This window comes from Wyeomyia smithii, chromosome 3 (assembly GCF_029784165.1).
Source record: "Wyeomyia smithii strain HCP4-BCI-WySm-NY-G18 chromosome 3, ASM2978416v1, whole genome shotgun sequence".
NCBI lineage: Eukaryota > Metazoa > Arthropoda > Insecta > Diptera > Culicidae > Wyeomyia > Wyeomyia smithii.
This window is the reverse complement of record NC_073696.1, coordinates 87,333,065-87,358,115: the sequence shown is the minus strand read 5'-3', so window position 1 is coordinate 87,358,115 and position 25,051 is coordinate 87,333,065. Positions and strand designations below refer to the sequence as shown.

General features: G+C 36.2%; 1 protein-coding gene across 2 annotated transcripts in view; it reads left to right on the top strand.

The window, feature by feature from the left end:
* The window catches only part of LOC129732403 (uncharacterized), a 596,785-nt gene that overhangs the window by 207,477 nt on the left and 364,257 nt on the right, over window positions 1-25,051 (top strand). For both annotated transcript variants that reach the window (XM_055693256.1, XM_055693257.1), the window contains exons 4-5: window positions 19,955-20,056; window positions 20,824-20,912. In XM_055693256.1, the coding sequence (XP_055549231.1) occupies window positions 19,955-20,056; window positions 20,824-20,912 (191 nt within the window). The remainder of the gene's footprint in view (window positions 1-19,954; window positions 20,057-20,823; window positions 20,913-25,051) is intronic.

Sequence of the window (25,051 nt, the reverse complement as noted above, 5' to 3'; positions counted from 1 at the left end):
TATACAAAACATTCCAAATAAGCTTTATTTCTCTACATATCGTTAGCAAAGTGACCTTTCACGTTACAAAACTCACTTTCAATATTTTGAGGCTTGCCCTTTGTTTTGTAAAACCATATTCAATCTTCGTGGTATGTTAAACACCAGGTTTTTCACGAGTAGAAGCTGGACTAGCATTTCACGCTGCCTGTACGACGTTCCATTAGTCTGTTTAATTCTTTGGATGATGCTTTGCAACCTAGACTTTCACAATCATCTATAGAATTTCTAAAGGATTCAAATTAGGAGACTGCGCTGGCTAAACTAATACTTTTATATTTTCGTTTGAAAATCATCTTCGAGTTTTTAATACTGTATGTTCAGGATCGTTATACTGCTTGAAGATCCAGCAAAGTGGCATGTTTTCTTCGGCATACGGAAGCCAAATCGACCACCTAGGTACACAGGAAACTTTACTCTACTTCAAAAGCGACACATGTTGGCAAGAACTGCATTTTCTAAAAAGTACTTTTAGACTAGGGTGCAACTGAATGGCACATAGTGTCTTGGTGGGATGAGTCGAAATTTAACCTTTTTGGTTCAAACGGTCAGCAGCTGGTGAGAAGACCGGTAAATACTGCCTTCAAAGCACAATTAACCAAGAAAGTAGTGAAATTTGGAAGTGACCACAAAATGGTGTGATGCTGTTTTCTGATGCCGGTGTGGAACCCATTCATTTTATTACATAGACTATGAATACTAACGACTATATAGATATTTTACGTAGCGTGATGCTTTCGTGTGCCAAAGAAAACATGCCTCTTCGTTGGAGGGTAACGATCCTAAACGTACAGCATTGAAAACTTGAAGATGGTTTTCAGAGGAAAATATAAAATTGTTGGATTGGCTAGCATAGTCTTCTAACTTAAACCGTATAAAAAATCTATGGAAGATTGTTAAGTCCTACGTTGCAAAGCATCATCCAAATAGTTAAACAGACTTATGGAACGTCGTAAATGCAGCGCAAAATGCTAGCCCAGCTTCTACACGTGAAACTTGGTGGTAATCATTCCACGAAGAATAAATATGGTTTTACAAAACAAAGGGCAAGCCTCAAAATATTGAAAGTGAGTTTTGTAACGTAAAAGGTCACTTTGCTAACGATATGTAGAGGAATAAAGCTTATTCGGAATGTTTTGTATATATATTTCAATAGTGTATTTATTTTTTTCGCCACCTTAAAAACGCCAACTCACGCAAAAAATTTTCGATATCACCGACACAGAAAAATTCCAGTTATTGCTCCGTTCCTCGTCAATAGAGAGTGTCTGCAGATCGTAATGACGTAACATAACATCATATAACCAGTGGTGGGCACCATTCCGCTAATTCGCTAATTCGCTAATTAGCGACGCTAAAATTCAGTTAGCGATTCAGCGATTTCGCTAATTTTTGAGCTGGTTAGCGTCGCTAAAATTTTGGCCTTCGAAACGCTAATCGCTAATTCGCTAAATTTTGTCGAGAAGCGACAATAGAAATATTTAGAAAAACTGTGAATTGCAGATGGCGTACGTAAATTGCTTCGAAAGCTGAACATACTTTACTGCGAAAGTTACTTTTGTCAGTTTTTTTACCTAAGAATGGAGTTTCAGTTATCGTACAAGCCACAGGAGCATTTTGAAGAACAAGCACAAGGTCTAGATTGAATTTTCGGCACACCAAGAACTTTGGTAAATTGCAATGCCCTCGAAATTATGACAACTTTGGTTCTACTTTTTCGATTCAGATAATAATTGAATTTTTATGAAAACATTCCTAAGAGTATCTATTTTCAATGCAAGTTAAATAACTTTTGCTGTTCTTGTTTTTACAAAAACAAATATTAATATCGTTTCGTGAACCTCTTACTGTAAATAGCTTTAAAAAGTAATTGTTTTCGTTTGTTTAACCAAAACAGATCAAAATGGTCCAAATCTTACAAAACACGAGCAAAAAATATAGCGATATGACTATTTACATATTAAAAAGTTAGCGATTAGCGATTAGCGAAAGTTCCGCTAATGTGGGTTTAGCGTTTAGCGATTATCGAGCTAAATTTTCCGGTGAGCGACTTAGCGATTAGCGTCGCTAAATTTTCGGTTAGCGGTGCCCACCACTGCATATAACAAATAAAAGCAGTGCCCAAAATATGGAAAATTAACCAAAACTGCAAGTGTATTTATTATTTTCTCCATGACTGTATATCTTCTTTTGTAATTATATGTATTTGTCGTTCCAAGCCCATCCGAATCTATTCCAAATTGTGATTTCCCATGCAATTTTCCATCCAGTTAGTATGCTTATTATTATAAAATTTTTGACATCCCTAATCTGAATTCAGGCAGAATAAAACAAAAAACGAACTACGTTTTTTTTTTCAGCAGCATTCCAGATCCTCCCACAATATCCCTTGATTCTGCCGTCCCTTTTAACCTTCCCATCAAACGTGCACCGCCGGTCCTCATTGACCCCGTTTTTATGTTTCATTTTAACTCTCGGTTTGACGGTAGCAGCTATACCTGGCCGTTGTTTTGCTCCAACCGGAAGCTCTTCAATTTTTACTTTTCCGTATTTTAGCCTATTAGTACACCTGGCAGCTATTTTGCCCTACCCTCCACCGTTCATATTTTTTTCGTCGCAATGAGAATCATACTTTGTTCAATGCTGGATTGCTACTACCTTCCCCCAAAGCCTGCGGGTGCAAAATTGTGTTCGGTTCCCTCTCTCATCCGGAAGTTCAGCTTTCATATTTCGAGTGAACTGAGAAAAAAATTGAGCGCTAGAAACGGAGCTAAAGCGCCGCCGGTAAACCGTAACTGAAATCGGCCCGAGCAAATGGTATCGACATTCAACACAGGGTTTGTCCGCCGTGACGTTTTGGCGCTGTGTGTTCCGCTATGGGGCATTAATTGTGACATTGAGATAAATTGGCAACTAATTGGATTTGCGTTGGTAAAAAAGTTTCCATTTGACGCGTTAGTATTCCGGGAAAACTACATCGAATAAAGACGCAAATAGCTAGCAAATTGGTCTGTTGTCATATGGTAATGAAAAATGAAACGTAGTTGTAAACAAATGCGTTGAACTGTAACTATGCTCTCAAATTTATAAATTGGCTGAATTGTGATTGTGTGCATCGTGTATTTCTTCTAAAGCTATTGAGTCTATTTTTTGCTCGTTATTAGCTTCTAGGATAATCAGGGTTAATTGTTGATTGACTAGTTCTAGAAACTGAACTGCATGCGTCTTGCATAAAGTATTCCATATTAAACATTTTGGTTTTTTCCTCTCCTAAGCTATGGTTATCGATTTAGATATCCATTTGGTCATTTCTTTCAATCACTTGTCTAATGGCTTTCAATCGCATTTATTATTTTTTATTCTCTAGATTTAAGCGATAACTTGAAAACCACATTTTTATGATCTTATCGATTATGAAGTCTGTTCCATTTTTCGACTATCTCCGACGATTCTAACCGTAGAACTTATCACCATGAATAATGCACAAAGGCTTGGCTCCCATTGCATGATGTGGGTGATGTTCACTATGCTGTGCAGACTGCATAAACTTGAATCGTGTTAAACTGGAAGCCAGCAGGAAGAGAGAAAAAAATCTGCTTCATCCTGTTTATCTTCATACGCCCCGAGACCCGAGCCGGTTCCGATGTAGAATGGGCCAAACTTTGCGACAGTGAATGCCGTGCACACTGCACACATACTTCGTACCCGCCCATCTATGGTTGACATTGGTTCGGATTACCGCATATATCTGACAACGGCATACTCTAACAGAACAGTGCTGGTAATTCCTTGAACAATCGAGCGGGGGCTTGACGGAACAAACAGAGGGCACACAATGAATATTTTTTGTCTAAGGGAGTCCTTCAATTTCGAACATTTATTCAATTCTTATTATGTTGGTCAAAATCTAACACAAGTGAAAACCGAACTAATATCTTAAGTTTTGACAACAGTAAAAAATCGATTTGTCTGCGAATATAGAAGACCACCTTAACATAGCGACTCAAGCCTTTTGGCTCGCATTGCCAGCCACTCATATTTTTATTTCTCGGAAATCTGTCTCTTAGTTAGATGATATCATTTTTTATCTGATTTTATGCATAGGAAGATAAAATGCGACTCAAACAACTAACCGAAAAAAAACAAACGATTCCTGCAGTGATGGTATGCATGCATCTTTTTATTTTGATTGTGCTATTTTAGATAGAACCAAATTAAAGCACTTTCGTATGTTTCGATGTATTCAACTTGTTAGATTGAGGAAACGCATAGCAACAAAATTCGAATTTCTACATTTTTGAAACAGAATAGTCAGTCTCATGTTAGATTGAATAGAGGTCAAAAAATATGTTATGACAAATCGAAGGTGACCTATTCAAGCATCCACTAATGTACAAACTTATTAATCAATATTTAAAAATATGTCGACCGATCCATAGATCATCTTTTTGAGAGGCTTCAGCTAGCGAAAAATAATAATTAAATGGATTTTCCACTTCTTAACGCACGGAAAGTGGTGTAAAGGTTGAGCACGAAAGAAACATCCGAACACGAAAATCTTGTTAAGGTTTCAAAATGCAATTGAATGTTTTTTCCCCCGGCTTATACTTCTCAATTAATTAGTTTTCTGGAACGCTTTTTTCGCTGGACCATTGTTTGGTGGAATTCGAGTGATCCGATCTGAATAGGCAATCCACCTCGGGCTACTTGGGAAAAGGTTCTGCCATAGTCTTCTCCGTCGGCAAAAAAGTAACGAAAGTTTCACTTACCACAACAGCAGATTGCTTGCCAGAAAAGGAACTTTTTGAGGAATTTAGGTTTGCTCTTGATTTTACATTATTTCGTGGTACTCTACCGGACAATCTGAACAAAAACTTTTTGCTCAAGAATTCGACAGGAAGCTGCCAAGCAGTGCGTTGCGTTTACCTCAGCCAATGACTCCGAGTCGTTTTTGCTTTGTGGTGTCTCCCTCTCCTTGTAGTATCCTGATTCTCCTTGATCCCTATTCATAGATCCACACGGCGGGATGGGCTGTGCGCTGGCAGCTCAAAACAAAGAAAATGTGCAAAGTGCCTCCCGGTGACAAACCGGAGGATACCGCACTGCATACGTAGCTTCTTTAGCTCTTATACCGAGCTGGTGCTTGCTACGATTGTCAGCGGCTCGGAGTGGTTCTTTTACTAAGTCTGAGTACATCCCGTACTTGCAGATATAAAAAGATCCGTATGAGGTATCACTGGTGGTCGTATGCAGAAAAAGGAGGGGGCTCCTTTCGGCAGCAAATTCGTGCGTCTGACCCCCAACTTTGGAGCGGTTTAAAACAGTGTCTGTTTTCCATGTTAGGAGCGGCTGAACTACCGTCTTGTTAGTATACCCTGATCTCAAAACACCAAATCCAAAAGTCCTGGTGCTATTCGGGATCTAAAACAGCGGTACCATGTTGCTCCTGCGAGACAGTAAGAATGGCAGCGAGCCTCGCAAATTGGCCACGTATCAATAAATGGTCGGCTCAAAACGCGTCAAAAGCTCCCACTCACTCCAATGCGAACGTTAATCGTGCGCCTTCTCTCACTGTTGAATCGATGGAGACGCCAAGTACATCGTTCTAGGGAACGAGCAATCGCAATTTGGATCTTGAGCTCTAGAGAAAAACTTTCTTTTACAAAGTTGTTATATATGATGAGGCGGTTATTTTTATGTTATTAGATTAGAGTGACCAAAATTTTCTTTCAAATCAGATATTTAACTATCATATTTTTGAAGATAGAATTTTTAGATTGTTCTACAAAGTTGCTATTCCGTTAATTCAAGGCATCTTTGTAAAAACAGTTTTTTCTTTCTTTCAACAACCGACTTAGAGATATTTTAAAATTCATAAATCATAATAAGATGACAATGAAGCAATTTTTTCCGTAATGAATTTTGAGTACGAAAACGACATTGTTTAATTTAAAAAGCAGCAAGCTTTTTCTTCTATCAATTTTGTTTCACGTTTTTTTATTTGAAAACTAGCATACACAGTAAAATAGAATTACATGAATTTACATTTCTTCACATGCACATAAATGGGACATTGGAAACCATGGAATGTTCCATGTGGCCTTTTATTTACAATATATTCATTTACATGCAATGTAAATGAATATATTGTAAATTTGAATGCATATCCAATCCATGTTTACAGCTTTAAATTTCTATCAGTTAACGTGCAAATTTACATGGTTTAAAACAATCCTGTAATGTGCATTATGAACATTGTGAAATGATGTATGTTTGTCATTTTATGAGCTAGAAACCGCTAAGTGTTTTTATTTGTGTTAGTTGTTGATTTCATTTTTGGTACTGTGTAGATCAGCGGTTGAAAGGTTATGGAAAAGGCAGGTTTTACCATATAAGTAACCACGGAAGAAATCCTCGTAAAAAACCGACTGTAGTTAATTCTTCGATATTAGTTTGTTTTCAACAGATTAACAGTGGCACTAACATGTTTATTCAATGAAAGGACAAAAATAAGATTAAAATCTAATTTTTGTCTTTACATCAAAGAAACATGTTAATATCACTGAAAATCTGTTGGAAACAAACCAATACATAACCATTATATAAGGGAGCGAAAATACGAAATAGTCAGTCTATCTTTCATTGAAAAAATGACCAAGTCCCATCACATGTTGCGCAAAATATGACCTTGATGAGCTGCGCGTGAGGAACATATCCTTTATCCAAACTCGCAAGCTGTACACTTGTGAAGTTCGAAACATACCTTCACACATTCTTAAGTTAAATTGTAGGTTTAAACTAGAACTATAAGTCTTTTTTACATGAGTTTTTAAAAAACGTAAAACAAAATAGATAGAAGAAAAAACTGTTCCTACATATATAAATTTAACAATGTCGTTTCCATACTCAAATTTCATCACGGCGAATATTGTTTCATTATCACCTTATTACGATTTATGAATTATAAAATATCTCTAGGTCGGTTGTTTTGAAACATAGTACACACTTTTTTTAAAAAGTTGCCCTAAATTAACTGACAATCTTCAATTCTATCTACAAATGAACGAAAGTTAGATATATGATTTGATAGGAAATTTTGGTCACTCTGATATGTGATAACATAATAATAAGCGCCTCATCATATGTAACAACTTTGTAGAAGAAAGTTTTTCTCTAGAATATTAATACCGAGCTCTAGATTCAAATTTCCTTTCTAACTCGTTACTTAGAAGACTTAGAAAGAATCCCAGAAGACTCGAACGAAACACGACTGTATTACGGAGTGGGTAAAGGAGCTATGAGTGACTCTCTTGAAGAGATTACTTTTTTGTGGAAGAAGGGTGAAATAATAATCCTATTCTCTGACAAAGAGTGAAATCGCTACTCGGTATTACAGTCGCACAGACCGGTTAATTTTATAAAAGATATTTGCGGATATTTGGGAAAAAATGCCATTAAAATTCCGAATCGAACATCCGGCGAATTCCAAGTTGTTTGGCTTAGTGGTATCGATATCTGTTTCCTTGAGTAGCATTTCTGAGGCATGGTTTTAATTTGTTTCTGCTGAAGGCTCAGTTAATCGAGATAAAACCGTGATAGCTCGGTAATATGCAATACCTATATTGAGAATTATTTTAAAGGGTGTATTTTGAAAATTAGAAATAATAATTTTTATATATAACTGTTTGGGAGATTGATCATAAAACCGAAAACGTTAAAAAAAGGCCTTGTTTAATGAAAGAAAACTCACTGAAGACGATGGGTACATAAAATCAATACTTCGCCGTCGAATCTGTAACGATCACGATTTTTAGAGTTTAGACCACTGCACTGCGGGGCGACTCCATACAAAGGCTGGCCAAGCTAAAAAAGTGTCGATAAATGCGACAAAAACTTGGTATTTACATAATTTTGGGGCGCTGAACACGAATTTGGCATCAATTTTTTATTTGGGTTCGTTCATAAAGCACGAAATTCAATTTTTAATATTTTTTGGCACTTTTTTTTCTTTTTTATAGCATTATATGATCTTTGATCACAAGTAGTGCCACCGAGCGTCCTCCCTATTAAAAAAACGTAATTAATGGACGACCCCTCGAACTAAACAAATTTTGCCTAAATATATATATTTTTTTAATAAACTAAAACAACGTTAGTAATACAAACTAATTACAAATTGTAAAAATCATCATCAGCATCATCATCTTCTGCTGTGATCGCTTAAATCTCGTGTTGAATTGTTTACAGATAATTTGAAGTTCATTATACTTATCAGCAGGGAAAATGTGTTTCGCTGCAATTTTCATTTCTTCTAGTATTTTTCGATGTTTCATTGTTTCATATATATGTTATCTTCCTAATCCGGTTTCTATGGTTGAAAGAGGACATTTAAATACATGTATAACACCATGAATTGACAACCTACTAGACATTAAATTAGGTGATGCCGTTGAAGTTAAAGGCTCCATAATAAAATTCAACGAATTTATGAATTTGAAAACCAGGACACTTGAATGACACAACGTTCTAAATGAATACGAAAAGATGCGGAGGGCGACGACTGTTCTTTGTTTTTTTCTCATGAAGCTAAATGTGTGCTTTACTTTTGTATGCAAACGAGTGCGAAGCACAAGCAATCTTCAAACGGGCTATTGTTAGCCAGAACTTGATGGTATGAATTTGCTGCTAGTATTTGACACTTCAATCAATTTAGCGAATTTCATGATCATAAATTGAAAAGGGCTGAATGTTTTGAATATTGTTTCAAATTTGCAGAAAGTGATAAAGTTTGACATAATTAAAATTTCATAAAAATTTGTTTACTGTTTTCTTGTTTTACACTTATTTTATAACTTTTCATTGATAAATTTTGTGATTTTTACCCAAATTTATATTTTATCCTTACGGATTGAGTACGAAAGCTTAAATCTTCATTAACGGGGCATCATGGTTATGACTTAAATTAATCCTGGATGAAATTTTAACTTCAAAAATAAAAACTAAAAAAATCTGCTATCACTTTCTTTACTTAAGTGGCGATTTGCGCAGTTTTGCGCAGCAGCGGACAGTATGCATTTGAAAGCTTACGTTTTTACCTAAATTTTGAATGTAGTCACAACCGTGGCAAACTGCGGCAACTAAACTTTTAAGCTACTTTTCTACAAAAAAATCACGTTTTTTAAATTTTTGCTAGTGTTAGGCCTACTATGACCAAATTTTACAATATCTAACGAAAAGGGTTCGTTTTGCACAATATTTGCAACAACTTTTCCTCTGACGTCAAAAAAAATCCAAGCTATCATTGAAGCTACAGAGCGTTTCAAAGTAATGCACTTTTTTTCAAAAAATTGTCAAAAAACGTCAGTTCGCCAAGCTTTGAAAAGTCATAAAAAATTCAGATTTCATGATATTGCGCCCAAATTTTAGATCAAGACACTTGAATGTTATAGCAATTAAGCAAAAATATTATGAAACAGCTAACGAAAAAAAAATTTTTTGGCTGATGGCCAGCGATTCCCCACTGTGCACAGTGCAACCATTTAAAAAAATCAGTACTGAAGTGTATATAGGACTATCGGTATTTTGAAGAACCAAATGATTCTAGGGATGAAAGCCAACTTCCCTTAGAATCAACACGTTGCTCTACAACAGGATGGAGCGCCATGCCACGCGTCAAATCGCACCCATACAAATACAGTTAGACAAGGCTTATAAGGATGTCCCCACCTAGGGAAATTTCCAAACCGAAAATGTCTTTGAGCAGCTAAGAATTTCAGTGTCATAAATTCGCAGAGTAATCTGACATATGTCCAGAACGACTTAAGGGGTTATACCTTTTTAGTTTTCAAAAAACCGAAAAAAATTTATTGCATTTTCTTGAAAACATTTTCGCAAATTTTCATAAAGATCCGAGCAACAGAAAGAAAGTTCGAGTGATTTTCAGCGCGCCTCGCCACGGCCGCATAAGCTAAACTTGAAACTTTACACGCGATTATCTCGGAATAGTGTTTTCCGAAAAATGACTTTGCCGTGATCCTGATTGCGGGAAAACTACTGAACCGATTTCCTTCATCTTTTTTTTTTTAAATTTTCGTTATTAAATTCGCCGGTCCTCGAACGATCGCTTTTTGAAACATACAGTTAAATTTTGCCGCAAAAATTTTTTCAATGCAATTTTCAGCCCTCAAAACGTGCATTTTTTGGGAAAAACGTTCCCGTTGTACTGAAAACAAAATACTCATAAAAGCGATCGTTTACCGACGTTCAAGGAAACTAATGAAATAATATGATTTTTTTTTTTTTAAGGGGGGATTTGTTAGTAGCTTAAGTATTTATGATAAATATTAGTAAATAATGAGTATGTGTGTCCAATCACAAATGGTGACTTCTCAACACTGTTAGAAATTTGTAATTTTAATTGTTAGGATTTGTTTGCTTTCGCAATTAGGACTTATCATTCGTAGGGATTTAAACCTACTTATCAGAAAAGGGGAAGTAAACTTACAACTAACTTAATTGCTCACTTATTGGCTATAAAGAGAGCTTATCGTATCAATTGAGGATTGCAACGATTTTTGTCGAAAATTGTTAGTAATTTTATTTGACATAGCTTCTAATGGTTCAACACCAGTAAGTCTATGTAATTCGAGTGTACCAAACCAAGGAGGACGCTTCAAAATCATTTTCAGAATTTTATTCTGAATCCTTTGGAGCGTTTTCTTCCTTGTTGAACAGCAACTTGACCAGATCGGTACAGCATAAAGCATTGCTGGTCTAAAAATTTGTTTGTAAATCAAAAGTTTGTTCTTTAAACAAAGTTTAGAATTCCTGTTAATAAGAGGATATAAACATCTCGTATATTTGATGCACTTGGCTTGTATACTCTCAATGTGCTCTTTGAAAATAAGTTTTTTATCATAAATTAGTCCCAAGTACTTAACCTTGTCGGACCAACTTAAAATAACCCCATTCATCTTGACAACGTGATTATTGTTTGGCTTGAGGAAAGAAGCCCTAGGCTTATGAGGAAAAATTATCATTTGAGTTTTAGAAGCATTGGGAGAGATTTTCCACTTTTGCAAGTAGGAAGAAAAAATATCTAAACTTTTCTGCAATCGACTGCATATGACACGAAGGCTTTTTCCTTTTACGGAAATGCTTGTGTCATCGCAGAACAATGACTTTGTGCATCCTGGAGGCAAATCAGGAAGATCTGAAGTGAATATGTTGTACAGGACTGGACCCAAGACTGAACCTTGAGGTACACCTGCTCTGACAGGAAATCTATCAGATTTTGAATTCTGATAGACAACCTGCAGAGTTCGATCAGTAAGATAATTTTTTAAAATTTTGATTAGGAAAATTGGAAAATTAAAAGTTTGCAATTTCGCAATCAAACCTTTATGCCAAACACTGTCGAATGCTTTTTCTATGGCTAAATGAGCAGCTCCAGTGGAATAACCTTCAGATTTGTTAGCTCGTATCATATTAGTAACTCTGAGCAATTGATGAGTTGTGGAATGCCCATGGCGAAATCCAAACTGTTCATTTGCAAAAATTGAATTTTCGTTGATGTGTGACATCATTCTGTTAAGAATAATTCTCTCAAACAGTTTACTTATTAAAGAAAGCAAACTGATTGGTCGATAACTTGAAACTTCAGCTGGGTTCTTATCCGGTTTTAAAATGGGAGTAATTTTTGCATTTTTCCATAATTCGGGAAAATATGCAATTTTGAAGCAGCAATTGAAAATTTTCACTAAAAATTCCATTGTGCTCTCAGGGAGATGTTTGATTAGTATATTAAAGATTCCATCGTCACCAGGTGCTTTCATATTTTTGAAATTTTTAATAATTGATTTAATCTCATTCAAGTTAGTTTCAATTATTTCTGCAGGTAAAAAATTCTGGGAAGAAATTAAATCAAATTGACGAGTGACTTCATTTTCAATTGGACTCACAAAATTCAAATTTGAGTTATGAACACTCTCAAACTGCTGAGCAAGTCTTTGAGCCTTTTGTTCATTGGATACAAGAAAACGTTCACCATCTTTTAAAACTGGAATAGGCTTTGAAGGTTTCTTAAGAATCTTCGACAGCTTCCAAAAAGGTTTTGAATATGGTTTCAATTTTTCAACTTTAGTCTCAAAATTTTGATTTCTCAGAAGAGTAAATCTATGTTTAATCTCTTTCTGTAAATCTTTATAAATAGTTTTAAAAACAGGGTCACGAGAACGTTGATATTGACGTCTGCGGACATTTTTCAAACGAATTAGAAGTTGAAGATTTTCGTCAATTATTGATGAATCAAATTTCACTTGAGCCTTTGGAACAGAATAATTCCTGGCATCAACAATTGCACATTTTAACGCTTCCAAAGCGGAATCAATATTCACTTCGTTTTGCAAATCAAGCTCATTATTGAAATTTCTCTCAATATGAGTTTTGTATCTTCCCCAATTAGCCTTGTTATAATTAAAAACAGAGCTCATAGGGTTTAAAACTGATTCATGTGATAAAGAAAAAGTTATTGGAAGATGGTCAGAATCAAAGTCAGCATGTGTGATCAAATCACTACATATATGACTTTGATCTGTTAGCACCAAATCAATTGTTGAAGGGTTTCTTATAGAAGAAAAGCATGTAGCATGTATTCGGAGACAAAATAGAATAGTATCCTGAAGAACAATCATTGAATAAAATTTTGCCATTGGAATTACTTTGAGAATTATTCCATGAACGATGTTTAGCGTTAAAATCGCCGATTATGGAAAATTTCGAACGATTTCTGGTGAGTTTTTGTAAATCACCTTTAAAATAATTTTTGTGCTCGCGTGTGCATTGAAATGGTAAATATGCTGCGGCAATAAATAAAATCCCAAGTTCAGTTTGAACTTCAATTCCCAAAGTTTCAATAACTTTCGTCTCAAGATGGGGAAGAGCACGATGTTTGATTCGGCGATGAATAACAATTGCAACTCCACCGCCGGAACCCTGCATCCTATCATATCTATGAACCACGTAATTGGGATCATATTTTAATTTTATGTTAGGTTTCAAAAATGTTTCAGTAATAATTGCAATATGCACATTATTTACTGTTAAAAAATTAAAAAGCTCATTCTCATTGGCCTTCAATGAGCGAGCATTCCAATTTAATATTTTAATTGTTTTATTTAAAATCATTGCTAAATTTTAAATTAGAAACAATTCTAATAGTAAAATTTGTGCCTATTTGAATGTCTTCAAACATTGATTTTGCCTGCAACATGGCGTTCATAAGATCGAACATTGCCTGTTGCAAAAAAGAAAGTTTACCTGCCGTAATAGGCCCCAGGCAGTTGACATTAGAAAAAATATTTTCGGCAGCAATATTAGCTGGAGTAATAGGTGTACAATTATTTTCTAGCGTGTTTTGCTTACCCATATTAACGGTCATTTTCGAACTACCAACACTAGGCGGTATAATGTTCGAACTACCTGTAACCTGTGCATAAGTTAAACGGGTATGCAAAGGAGTAGGTAAACTATGCGTCACTGGTACGCTTGGAGAGTTTTGTTTTGAAGTTGGTTTTAATTGAGAAATTGAATTTTGTTTACCTTGCCTTGCCTTAACAATTGCTAAACGGACTGGGCATTGATAAAAATTTGACATATGGTTGCCGTTACAATTCGCACAGCGAAAATTTTTACTCTCTTTCACAGGACATGTGTCCTTTTTGTGAGAAGAGTCTCCACAATTAAGACATTTTTGGTCCATGTTACAGAATTTGGAACCATGGCCATAACGTTGGCAAGTACGGCATTGGGTGATATGCTTTTCACCTCCGCCATACTTCCTATAAATTTCCCACTTTACACGCACATTATACAATGCATGTGCTTTTTCAAAAAAATTTAAGTTGTTAACTTCATTGCGGTTGAAATGAATTAAATAATTAACAAGGGAAATTCCAGTTCTCTGACTGTTTTCGCCTCGTGATTTTTGTTTCATTAGAATTACTTGGGTAGGGGCTATGCCAAGTAATTCTGTTAAAGTAAGTTTGATCTCATCAACGGTTTGATCGTTGGTGAGACCTTTCAAGACAACCTTGAACGGCTTGGCGTTCTTGGTGTCATATGTAAAAAATTTGTACATCTTGTCAGTTAAATACTGAACAAGACGATCACGACCCTTTACTGAGTCGGCTAATAAGCGGCATTCACCTCTACGGCCTATTTGATAGGTAACTTTAACGTCAGAAACAAACGTTGAAAGTTCCTTTTTGAATATATTAAATTCAGAAGAAATAGTTACCACAATAGGTGGAACTTTCTCCTTTTTTAAAGATTTTATATTTTGTATAGTTTCATTATTGGTAACTTCCATTTCACCAGCTTCTTGCTCAGGCAAAATATCAAAAGGATTGTCACTACAGACACTCGATGTGTCAGAAAGAGATGCCTCTCTTTTCCTCCCCGCAGCGATGCGAGGTTTCTTTTTCCGTCCAGCCATTTCAGGTGATACGAAAAAAGTTAAAACAAATGTTAAATTTAAAAGTAGGTAGTCTTGAGAAAGACTGATGGGAAATAACTTTCAGGTAGTCTTTAAACGACACACTGACAAAACACAAACTTTGAAGCTATAGGCAGTCAAAGACCAGTCCACAAGCAACCGAAAAAACGTCTGATCTGTAGGACAGTTCAAGACGCACTGAAATAATATGAGTTTTTTTGATTTCGGTTGACCCGCTGAATCTCTATCAGGATCAACGCAAACCTCTGGAAAACATAGCGTTTCGGGGAAACGGCCATTACTCCAGTAATAATTGGTATATCTCAAAATCAAACATATTTTTTTTTGTTTTTGATAAACTGTACTTTCAGAAAAATACCACTTTGATGCAATGAAAATGGTGCTATGCACTTAAAAATAAATTCAAACTTGCATCATTTTTCTCGACCAAAAAAGTATATAACCCCTTAATAGTTTATTGTAAAAAAAAAGAAAAATTTATTTTTTCATAATAATATATATGGGTAAATTATATGTGTATATACGTGTAAAAAAAACTCTATTTTTCATACTGACATATATCGATTTGTCTACGAGGCTCCTTTCCCACTGAGATTTCGCCTATATACCGTTTCGATTCGAACTTCGAACAGTCTCAAACTTCAAACACTTCACAATAAAAATAGAATTATTAGAGCTAGTTTAATAACAAGCATGATTATTATACACCATTTCGTTCCTTGGTTCCATCACCTAGTGATGTATGGCTCTTTACTGTAAGAGCCACTTCCGGGGAATCAGCAGGCATTTAAAAAAGTGACAGTCAGTATTCAGACGGTTTGCCTATCTATCTCTTAGCGATTACGTTGAAGTGTTCGGAGTTCAAAATGTGTTCAAATCTGTATCAATAGCAGTTAGTTGCAACAACAATAGAAAAACATTTGCCAGTTTCATTTCCAATTTTACAGAATGCATCCCAGTAGAGTAAACAAAGACGTAGTCCCACGTCAAAAACCAACATGCTAAACCTTTGATATCGATAAGAAAATTCATTTTTTGTTGATTTTTTAGTGCAAGAAGTTACATCATAGCTTAATTGTTCGAGATTTAATGCATTACGGTAATATTTTATCGTCTTGCGTCGTCTGTGCTTGGATTGCATCATTGCTGGCAGTCCAGTGTTGCGAAATTTCGACACAGAGAAATGAAAATGATACAACAGTAGTTTCACTCTCACTCTCTTCAAACTGACATTGAGTGTCATTCAAGTCAATTATCAGTCAATAATCATGTCAGTGAAATAAATCATATGACTTATATAATATCGAAATTATTTGATCTGAGCCAATCTATTGCATGAAGTCGATGAAGTAGGTAAGCATCTTCGTCCTCCACCGCATACATATCGCTAGACCAACATAGCGTGTGCGAAATCACAGTAATGCTGCCAGTCAGTATTATTACTGTCAACCGATTGGAGCTGAAAGCGATTTCGTGTTGAACTAATATTTGTAGATTTCAGTTTCAACTGAAAGTCTATCACTGACAGTGAAAGTTTCCAATTGTGGATGGCACGCGATTGTTAGAAGTATAATCAAAATGGTTATGAGTTTTAACCGTTCGACTATGAAAAAATGTTTCAAAAACTGTTAGTAGTTTGTTCTTTATCCAACGAGATATCAATGATCAAAACCCATGGAGTGGTTACAAAATTTTTTAATATTTAAAATCTACCATTTTGTCATTTCACTTTATTCTTGATTTTTTAGCAGGCCACCCGGGCAGTATGACGTAACCCTAGCCGAACTCATTAGAGTCATTAAAACTTGTTAAAATGTGAAAATGTAAGAAAACTTAAGTGAAGACAGCAAACTTCAACACAAACGCAATCGCTTAAAATTAAAATGAAGCTGCAATTTAGGTTCAAGATCTACGAAAATCTCTTTGGATTTTTTTTTACTGTTTTGAGCCTGGAATAGTTAGAAAAAGGGGTCCGAATAAGTTCAAAAACGTCGAAATTGGTTCTAAAGAATATAGAATAAGTGAAAGAGAAATGCTACATAATTGGAAATCAATCAAAGAAATAGTTATCGGTTTCCGTTATACTCTACTAAATTTTTTGGAAATAAATATTGAAATTCAGTCCGCAAATGTATATTTCGACTGTGACGTACAGTCTTCCCTAGTGCTTATGTGGACTGGTAAAGAGCAAAGCGTAAATCCTGTTTTTTTAATTTGTAGTAGGTAAAAATGAAAATTTAGCACCGTTAATTGGAGTTAGGTAGGGAATTATGCGGTCGATTGTTTACCGTACCATGTCTGGGGTTTTTGGGAAGCAGATTGAATAGCCATGAGGGGTGATTACCTGCGTCTTTATTGAGAAGCGTGCATGAGTGTTGTTTATAAATTTCTAAACTTTCAGCTACGTCTAATTTCCATAAATTATTAACGGGGCGGAGGAGGTGAATGTTATCCGAAGTTAGTGGATGTTCCTCGTTAAAAATATGTTCAGCCACTTTTGATTTGAAATGGTGTGGTGGGGCATTTGTTGAAACTTTACTTGCTTTGGTCACTTCTGCGAAATGTTCTTTGAAACGTATCCCTAGGTTACGTTTAGTTTAGAAATTTATAAACAACACTCATGCACGCTTCTCAATAAAGACGCAGGTAATCACCCCTCATGGCTATTCAATCTGCTTCCCAAAAACCCCAGACATGGTACGGTAAACAATCGACTGCATAATTCCCTACCTAACTCCAATTAACGGTGCTAAATTTTCATTTTTACCTACTACAAATTAAAAAAACAGGATTTACGCTTTGCTCTTTACCAGTCCACATAAGCACTGAGGAAGACTGTACGTCACAGTCGAAATATATATTTGCGGACTGAATTTCAATATTTATTTCCAAAAAATTTAGTAGAGTATAACGGAAACCGATAACTATTTCTTTGATTGATCTCAATCACTCTGCTAAGACGCTCGTTATAGATTTTCTAGATTATTGGAAAGGCAACACAGAAAAGAGTTTGAAAAATTTCACTGGACTTTCTAAAACAAAAAAAAATTTCTTTAAAAAGCTATATGCATCTCAACCGATAAAAATTGAATAGTATCCTCCAAAGAATACTTTTGGCATATTAAAGCATGAAGCGAAAATGTCTTTTTCAGGTTGAAAGTTTCATATAGCCTTCTACCGTTCCGGCTTACGGATCGATTCCACCTTCCTTTGGCGAAGGTTAAGGTTATGCAAAACCAGCGACTGCGATATTCACAGCGACAGTTTTCTTCAAAGCGATAAGCTTGGCAAACCATTTCCGCTCGATTAAAACTTCAAAATCTTTGAAGAATGTGCAAATTTGCGATTCGCTCCCATTCTCAATTCAAGGGCCAGCTTTCTGTGTGTTTTTTCTCCTTTCTTTTTTTCCGTTACACATAAAGGGGAAAAACTTGCAGAAAAACTTTCCAAAAGTTACTCGCAAGAGCAACGCGCTGCCGGTTGCCCCTACCGCTCTAGTGGTTACGTTCCTCTCCTATTGACTCATTTTGCACCAAGCGTACAGGGATGAATATTCATGATGGTGCGTCTCCGAGTCGCACTTGCTAAGGTGTGTGCCAGAACGGTGTAATAAATTTATACCCTAAAGTTAACAATAAAAATAGATCTCGTAACTTCGTGCTCCCATGGTTGCCGAAATGTATGCAAACGGCCGGCGAAATGTAATTTCCTTTGCTGTGCGCTTTCGAGCATGGTTGGGTATAACTTACCAATGGGTATGAAATTTTCATTACGGTAGATAAGCAACTACAACAAGCTGGTAAGAGTAAGGAACGTCGCTCCATATTGCGTAACACGGAGCACGGGGCAGTTATTTTCCAGCTTGTGCCCTCTTACCATCGGGAAACAAAGGCGTACTCGAACCGATGAAGCTCTCGCGGGCACAAAGAGTACCTTATTTTAATATTATTTTAAAACTAATAATATTTTGCCTTTTGGCTCAAGCTGTTATTCCTCTTAAGCTCGATGATTGTCGAGTTTGGTTGAGTTGAAGCTTCAGAGCAACACGGCCAATTGTATGGTTGGAAACCGATGAACTTTTGATAAGAAGTTATTTAATTTTTTTCCAAAGGATAAAGATGAATGTGGGGTTTCATTTTATGGGTGTAACGTTATTATTTTATGCAAGTTTTAAAGTATGGGTTTCGCAAATGTGTTTGAAATACATACATTCTAAATAAGTTATAGATGAAATTGTGGCAAATGAAAAACATAAATGTACATCAAGTGTCTACTTGTAAAACATGTGAACTATTAAAAAAACATAGAATAAAGTGAACATCGCATTTTTTCTGACGGATGAACAAAAAGCTGAAAAACTTTTTCGGGGCACTTTCACAAAGGATGATCATCATTCGAGAATTTAGAAAAAGATATTCGAAACACACTTGAATACAAGAAAGCGGTATTATCTTCTTCGATAAACTTTGTGGAAAAACAAAAATATTGTTTTTAATACACAACTAAAGATTTCGGAGCGGCAACGATGAGCATAAAGTGTATTGGAAAACAAATACACCCATTAAAAAATTACGCTCGATCCTGAACATATTTTCTTGGTTAAAAATATCCAGTTTTATGAACAAAATTCATCTGTATTGTGTTCTTTGAACCAAAAATAAGTTCCAACTAGATTTTTCGTGTCTTCTGGTTATATTAGTGTTCAAAAGTCATTTTTTGGAAAAACACACTATCTAAAACCACCTGCCTCCCCTTCTTTAAAAATAAAATAAAGTAAAAGCAGCAAACTTAGCTTACACCGGTGCGTTTGCAAATCCAGTATGACACTAACTGCTTCCAGCACACGTAAAGGGAAAAAGCAGTAAATCACGTTCAAAAATGTGAAATTAGAGAACAAATTACGACCCATCAGTTAAGTTGCACGAATACCGGCGCATGGAATGCACCCGGACACGGAGAGCAATATAAAATTCCCTCCGTAGAATACCATATTTGTATCACCTTGCAGAGCTCCCGGGGTCGACTGTAGAAGAAGATATTGCCTCCATCGGGAAGAAAAATTCGTTTGAATTTATTTAAATGACGCTCGTTCGCCTGGCAATGAGCATTGATTGATTTTGTTTATCCAATGCCACTCGAACAACACCATTTTTTCGATATGTCAATTAGGGCGAATATAACTGAGAAATTTTGAGCCATGCAGTATTGTAACTTAAGTTAACTATAATTAGGAACATATTCTATTTCAGAATCAATTTTTATATTTTTGCATCAACAAACAACATTTTGACCACCCTGAATTTAATTGACTCACCTATACATAAATCTAGTTACGAGAGAAAATAGGAAACCAATTAATTGGGATTTATCCCCGCTCGTTTCTCGGTTTCGTTTTTCCAGCTCCTATTACTGCGACTGCTATCCAGGCTTCAGTGGAATCGACTGCGGCTACGGACCACTCTGCAAGGACTCGCACATCTGTGAAAATGGAGGCACGTGCAAGTAAGTTTTCCTGGAGATATTTTTTTTGCAGCTGTTATATTTTAGTTTTTCCACGCTCAGAGAGAAAACACTATTGCAACCGAAGCGAATGGAATCGTTTCTGGTGCAGTTCCGGATAGCCCATTTGTATACAATTTAAACAATAAATTTGCACTGGATTGAGAGGAATTGTTTACCATTTTCAGTTTGGTTTGCTTTTAATTAGTTGTTGTTTCAATTGCCAATTTTTTTCAAACCTCTACTGTCTAAGAATGTTCGAATAACAGTGACTTAATCACATTGTAAGAAAAAAAGGCTTCTACCTCAATATATATTTATAAACTCAGGCTGGACTGCGGTGCAAGCAAACCGAACTAACCGTCAAAACCATTATTTCGAGTAAATGGCATTCAAAGTTCAACTGCTCCGTGTATTTTCTGCAATTTATTTCAGACAATGTCTTGTTATAAGACCATTATAAAATCATTCCACCGATGATTCCACAAATGGCATCCACTGGTGTTAAAAATGCAATTCAACAAAAATGGTGCTGTTTGGTTGCATCCCAACCATATATTATCAAAATGATAATGTTTTCTTTAAATTAGCCCCTACCATGTTCCTTTTGCTTTCATTATTAGCGGTGACAGGTACAACACCCAAATTTAACCCATAAGTGCCTGTTAAAAACAACAATTCCATTAAAAATCAGACCGTAATACGTCACGAATCTAGGATCTCAACCCATATTAATTTTTTTTCTCTCTCGTTATTTTCGCTCTACCCAGACACATCGGTGACACCGCAGTCACCTGTATCTGCCCTCCAGGCTTCAAGGGTAACAAGTGCGAGATCAGCGAGTACGACGAAATAACAGGTAATTGCATTATTCGCTAATACTCATCATGAGCGCGTTATCAAGTTTATCCACCTTTTTCCCGTTATCCTGAACGTGTCACCGGGGTCGGGTTTGATTTCATGCTGTCGAGTGTGTCTTCCTTTCTTGGGCTTGCTACCAAAAACCCCGCCCACGTTGAAGGGCAATCTTTGCACGGATATCACTTTCAATTAATTACCGATTACTCGTCATCGAAGCAGCAGTCTATTGAATTTTTGATAACTGCTAATTGAAAATGTTGGAGCTGGGCGGCCTGCCTGCCTGTCTGTGCTTCATCCGAACTAATTAACCTGTAGCGGCAGCCGTTGACGACGATGTTCAGCTTATGGGCTTAGGTGAGGAGAACTAAACTGAACTTGGGTAGGACAGCCGATTTTAATATTGATAGCTTGATGTTGCCGTTCTGGTGCCGTTACTCTTTCACTCTGGCATCTGTTGTAACAAATTAAATCTTTCAAAGTCGAAGCAAAATTCATTACCATACATAACTCCATTCTTAGAAACGATGAGAGAGCTGAATTTACAGTTTAATTTAAGTTTTGAACATTTACCAGGTGTATAAATTATTCATTCAATGACATTAAATAGAAAGCCGTGATATTAACCGTTATGAAGAAACATTAAATCTTTATTGTTGCAGAAACTGTTTAACTGTCTACATAATGCGGAACATTTAACGGTCTTTAAAATCAACAGGAATCAACTGTGTAAATGCCACTAAGAGTATTCAAGTGGGCAAAACCATAATATCAGAAAGAATTAGAAAACCGAACTTCTGAAAGAGTGATATTTATGTCGAAAAAAAATCGTTCTTAATGCAAATATTTATTGCAATCACTTCCTAAAGCGGTTCAAACACTTCCGGTACCCTAAAAGAGATTGTTTTTGGACAAATTCTATGGGTTCTTCGTGTACGAAAAGGATTTCACATAAGATCACAATACTCCACGATAGGTCTTAGATGATGATGTGTCAATTTTTCGGCTAAATGCTGTTGCAGTACATTTTCCACATTGGAGAGAAGGATTATATTAAACCAACTGTAAAATAAATTGATTTTTTTATGGAATCCTTTTGTATTGCCAGAATTACTGATTTCCATGATAAACTCTCGTCGTTTGAGTAAATCTTTGTCACAAACCTTTGGACTCCCCAGAGACAACTAGATGAACTTAGATAGTTTATTTTAGAAGCATATAATTTTCTGCGAGTCATTAGGTATAACTGGAGCTCAAATTTAAAAAAATAATATATTTCTAAAAAAATCATTTCTAGAGACAAATGTGCTCTTTTAATTGTGACCAAGAGAATTTTTTGTATATGCCCCAAAAAGAATAACAAACAAATGAAAAAAAAGTTAGATACTTGATTTCATCGAAAATTTGGGTCACGCTAGTTTTTGATAACTATTCAATAAGCGCTTTATCACATGTAACAACTTTGTAGAAGAGTTTTTCTCTAAGGTATTGCTATAGAGTTTTTCGAACTAAATTTCTCTTTTTAACAACGGCTTTTACCGGTTAACACACAAGTTCATTAAGCAGACAGTATGTGAAGTAGGGAAAGCGAAAAATAAGCGAACTGGAAATATGATACAGATTTGGAAAAATATACCGCATCCCGACGGGACTTGAACCCGCAATCTCCTTGTCTCCGGCATGGTGTTTTGACCAATTAAACTACGGGGGACGGTGGTACTGTTCCACAATCTATATCGTATCACATTCTACTGCCGGCTTGTTCTATTGTTCATCCCTAACTACACACTGCTGTGCAAGCGTTATTTATAGACTGAAAGGAATGTCTCATCACACACAGAAGAGTCAGCTGATGCTGATAACTCTTATAAACCTGTGTGATCGAGACCAAAGTCAGTCTGCGTCGTGCTTGCAAGTGCGACACAACAACGAAAGGTGCTCCGTAGGGCTAAATTTTTCGAACTAAATTTCTATTTTTAACAACGGCTTTTACCCGTTAACACACAAGTTCATTAAGCAGACAGTATGTGAAGTAGGGAAAGCGTAGGTCCCGTCAGGTTGCGAGTACGTCCTGTCGGGATGCGGTATATTTTTCCAAATCTGTATCAAATTTCCAGTTCGATTATTTTTCGCTCTCTCTAATTCACATACTGTCTGCTTAATGAAATTGCTATAGAGCTTTGGGTCTAGAACTCTATAGCAATATTTTAGAGAAAAACTTTCTTCTACAAAGTTATTACATATGATAAAGAGCTTATTGAAAAATTATCAAAAATTAGGGATTTTTATGCAATCAAGTATCTAACTTTCTTATCTTTGGAGATAAAAGAAAAATATGGTCTACAATGTTATAGCTCTGTTAATTTTAAGTAACTTTGTAAAACGAAGTTTTTTTTTCTATCTTTGGAAATAACCGATCTAGATTAAAAAACACATTTTTCGATCTAACCTTTTTATTTCAATTTTAAACTTAAAACTGTCTTTTACGACTTTTAAGGCTTTTCAAGAGAAACAATTTGCAATGCTGATATCGTAAATATCTCAATTCTACTCAAAGTTAGTAATGTTTTCCATCCGTATGCGTTTTTCATTTGTTTGTCATTCTTTTTGGGGCAAACATAATGAATATCTCTTGGTCTCAATTTGAAGGGCACATTTGACTCTATGTATGGAGTAATTTTTAAAAACATGTTATTTAACACTAGAATTAATAATCTCCAATTTAGTCCATAAACATCGGTATTCGATCAACAGGTTCAAAAATTATGAATTTTCGAAAATAAAATACATCGGATAAAGCCGTTTTTTATGATCACCCTATTTCGGAGCCAGACGCCCTAACGACTAATCGAAAAAATACTGGTTTGATTGTATAAAATATTATTTAATATTAATAATATAAATATTTTATATAACTATTATAAACCGGCTTTTTAGGATGATTTTATTTTCGAAATTGCATAACTTTCTAACCAGTTGATCGATTCTCGCTCTTTGGAATTTAATTAAAGGTAAATAATTCTAGTTTAAAAAAAATAGCAAAAAATAAGTAAATAAAATCTCATATATCTATACATATAAAAATGCAGCCGGTCCATTTGTCTGTCTGTCTGTCTGTCTGTCTGTCTGTCTGTCTGTCTGTCTGTCTGTCTGTCTGTCTGTCTGTCTGTCTGTCTGTCTGTCTGTCTGTCTGTCTGTCTGTCTGTCTGTCTGTCTGTCTGTCTGTCTGTCTGTCTGTCTGTCTGTCTGTCTGTCTGTCTGTCTGTCTGTCTGTCTGTCTGTCTGTCTGTCTGTCTGTCTGTCTGTCTGTCTGTCTGTCTGTCTGTCTGTCTGTCTGTCTGTCTGTCTGTCTGTCTGTCTGTCTGTCTGTCTGTCTGTCTGTCTGTCTGTCTGTCTGTCTGTCTGTCTGTCTGTCTGTCTGTCTGTCTGTCTGTCTGTCTGTCTGTCTGTCTGTCTGTCTGTCTGTCTGTCTGTCTGTCTGTCTGTCTGTCTGTCTGTCTGTCTGTCTGTCTGTCTGTCTGTCTGTCTGTCTGTCTGTCTGTCTGTCTGTCTGTCTGTCTGTCTGTCTGTCTGTCTGTCTGTCTGTCTGTCTGTCTGTCTGTCTGTCTGTCTGTCTGTCTGTCTGTCTGTCTGTCTGTCTGTCTGTCTGTCTGTCTGTCTGTCTGTCTGTCTGTCTGTCTGTCTGTCTGTCTGTCTGTCTGTCTGTCTGTCTGTCTGTCTGTCTGTCTGTCTGTCTGTCTGTCTGTCTGTCTGTCTGTCTGTCTGTCTGTCTGTCTGTCTGTCTGTCTGTCTGTCTGTCTGTCTGTCTGTCTGTCTGTCTGTCTGTCTGTCTGTCTGTCTGTCTGTCTGTCTGTCTGTCTGTCTGTCTGTCTGTCTGTCTGTCTGTCTGTCTGTCTGTCTGTCTGTCTGTCTGTCTGTCTGTCTGTCTGTCTGTCTGTCTGTCTGTCTGTCTGTCTGTCTGTCTGTCTGTCTGTCTGTCTGTCTGTCTGTCTGTCTGTCTGTCTGTCTGTCTGTCTGTCTGTCTGTCTGTCTGTCTGTCTGTCTGTCTGTCTGTCTGTCTGTCTGTCTGTCTGTCTGTCTGTCTGTCTGTCTGTCTGTCTGTCTGTCTGTCTGTCTGTCTGTCTGTCTGTCTGTCTGTCT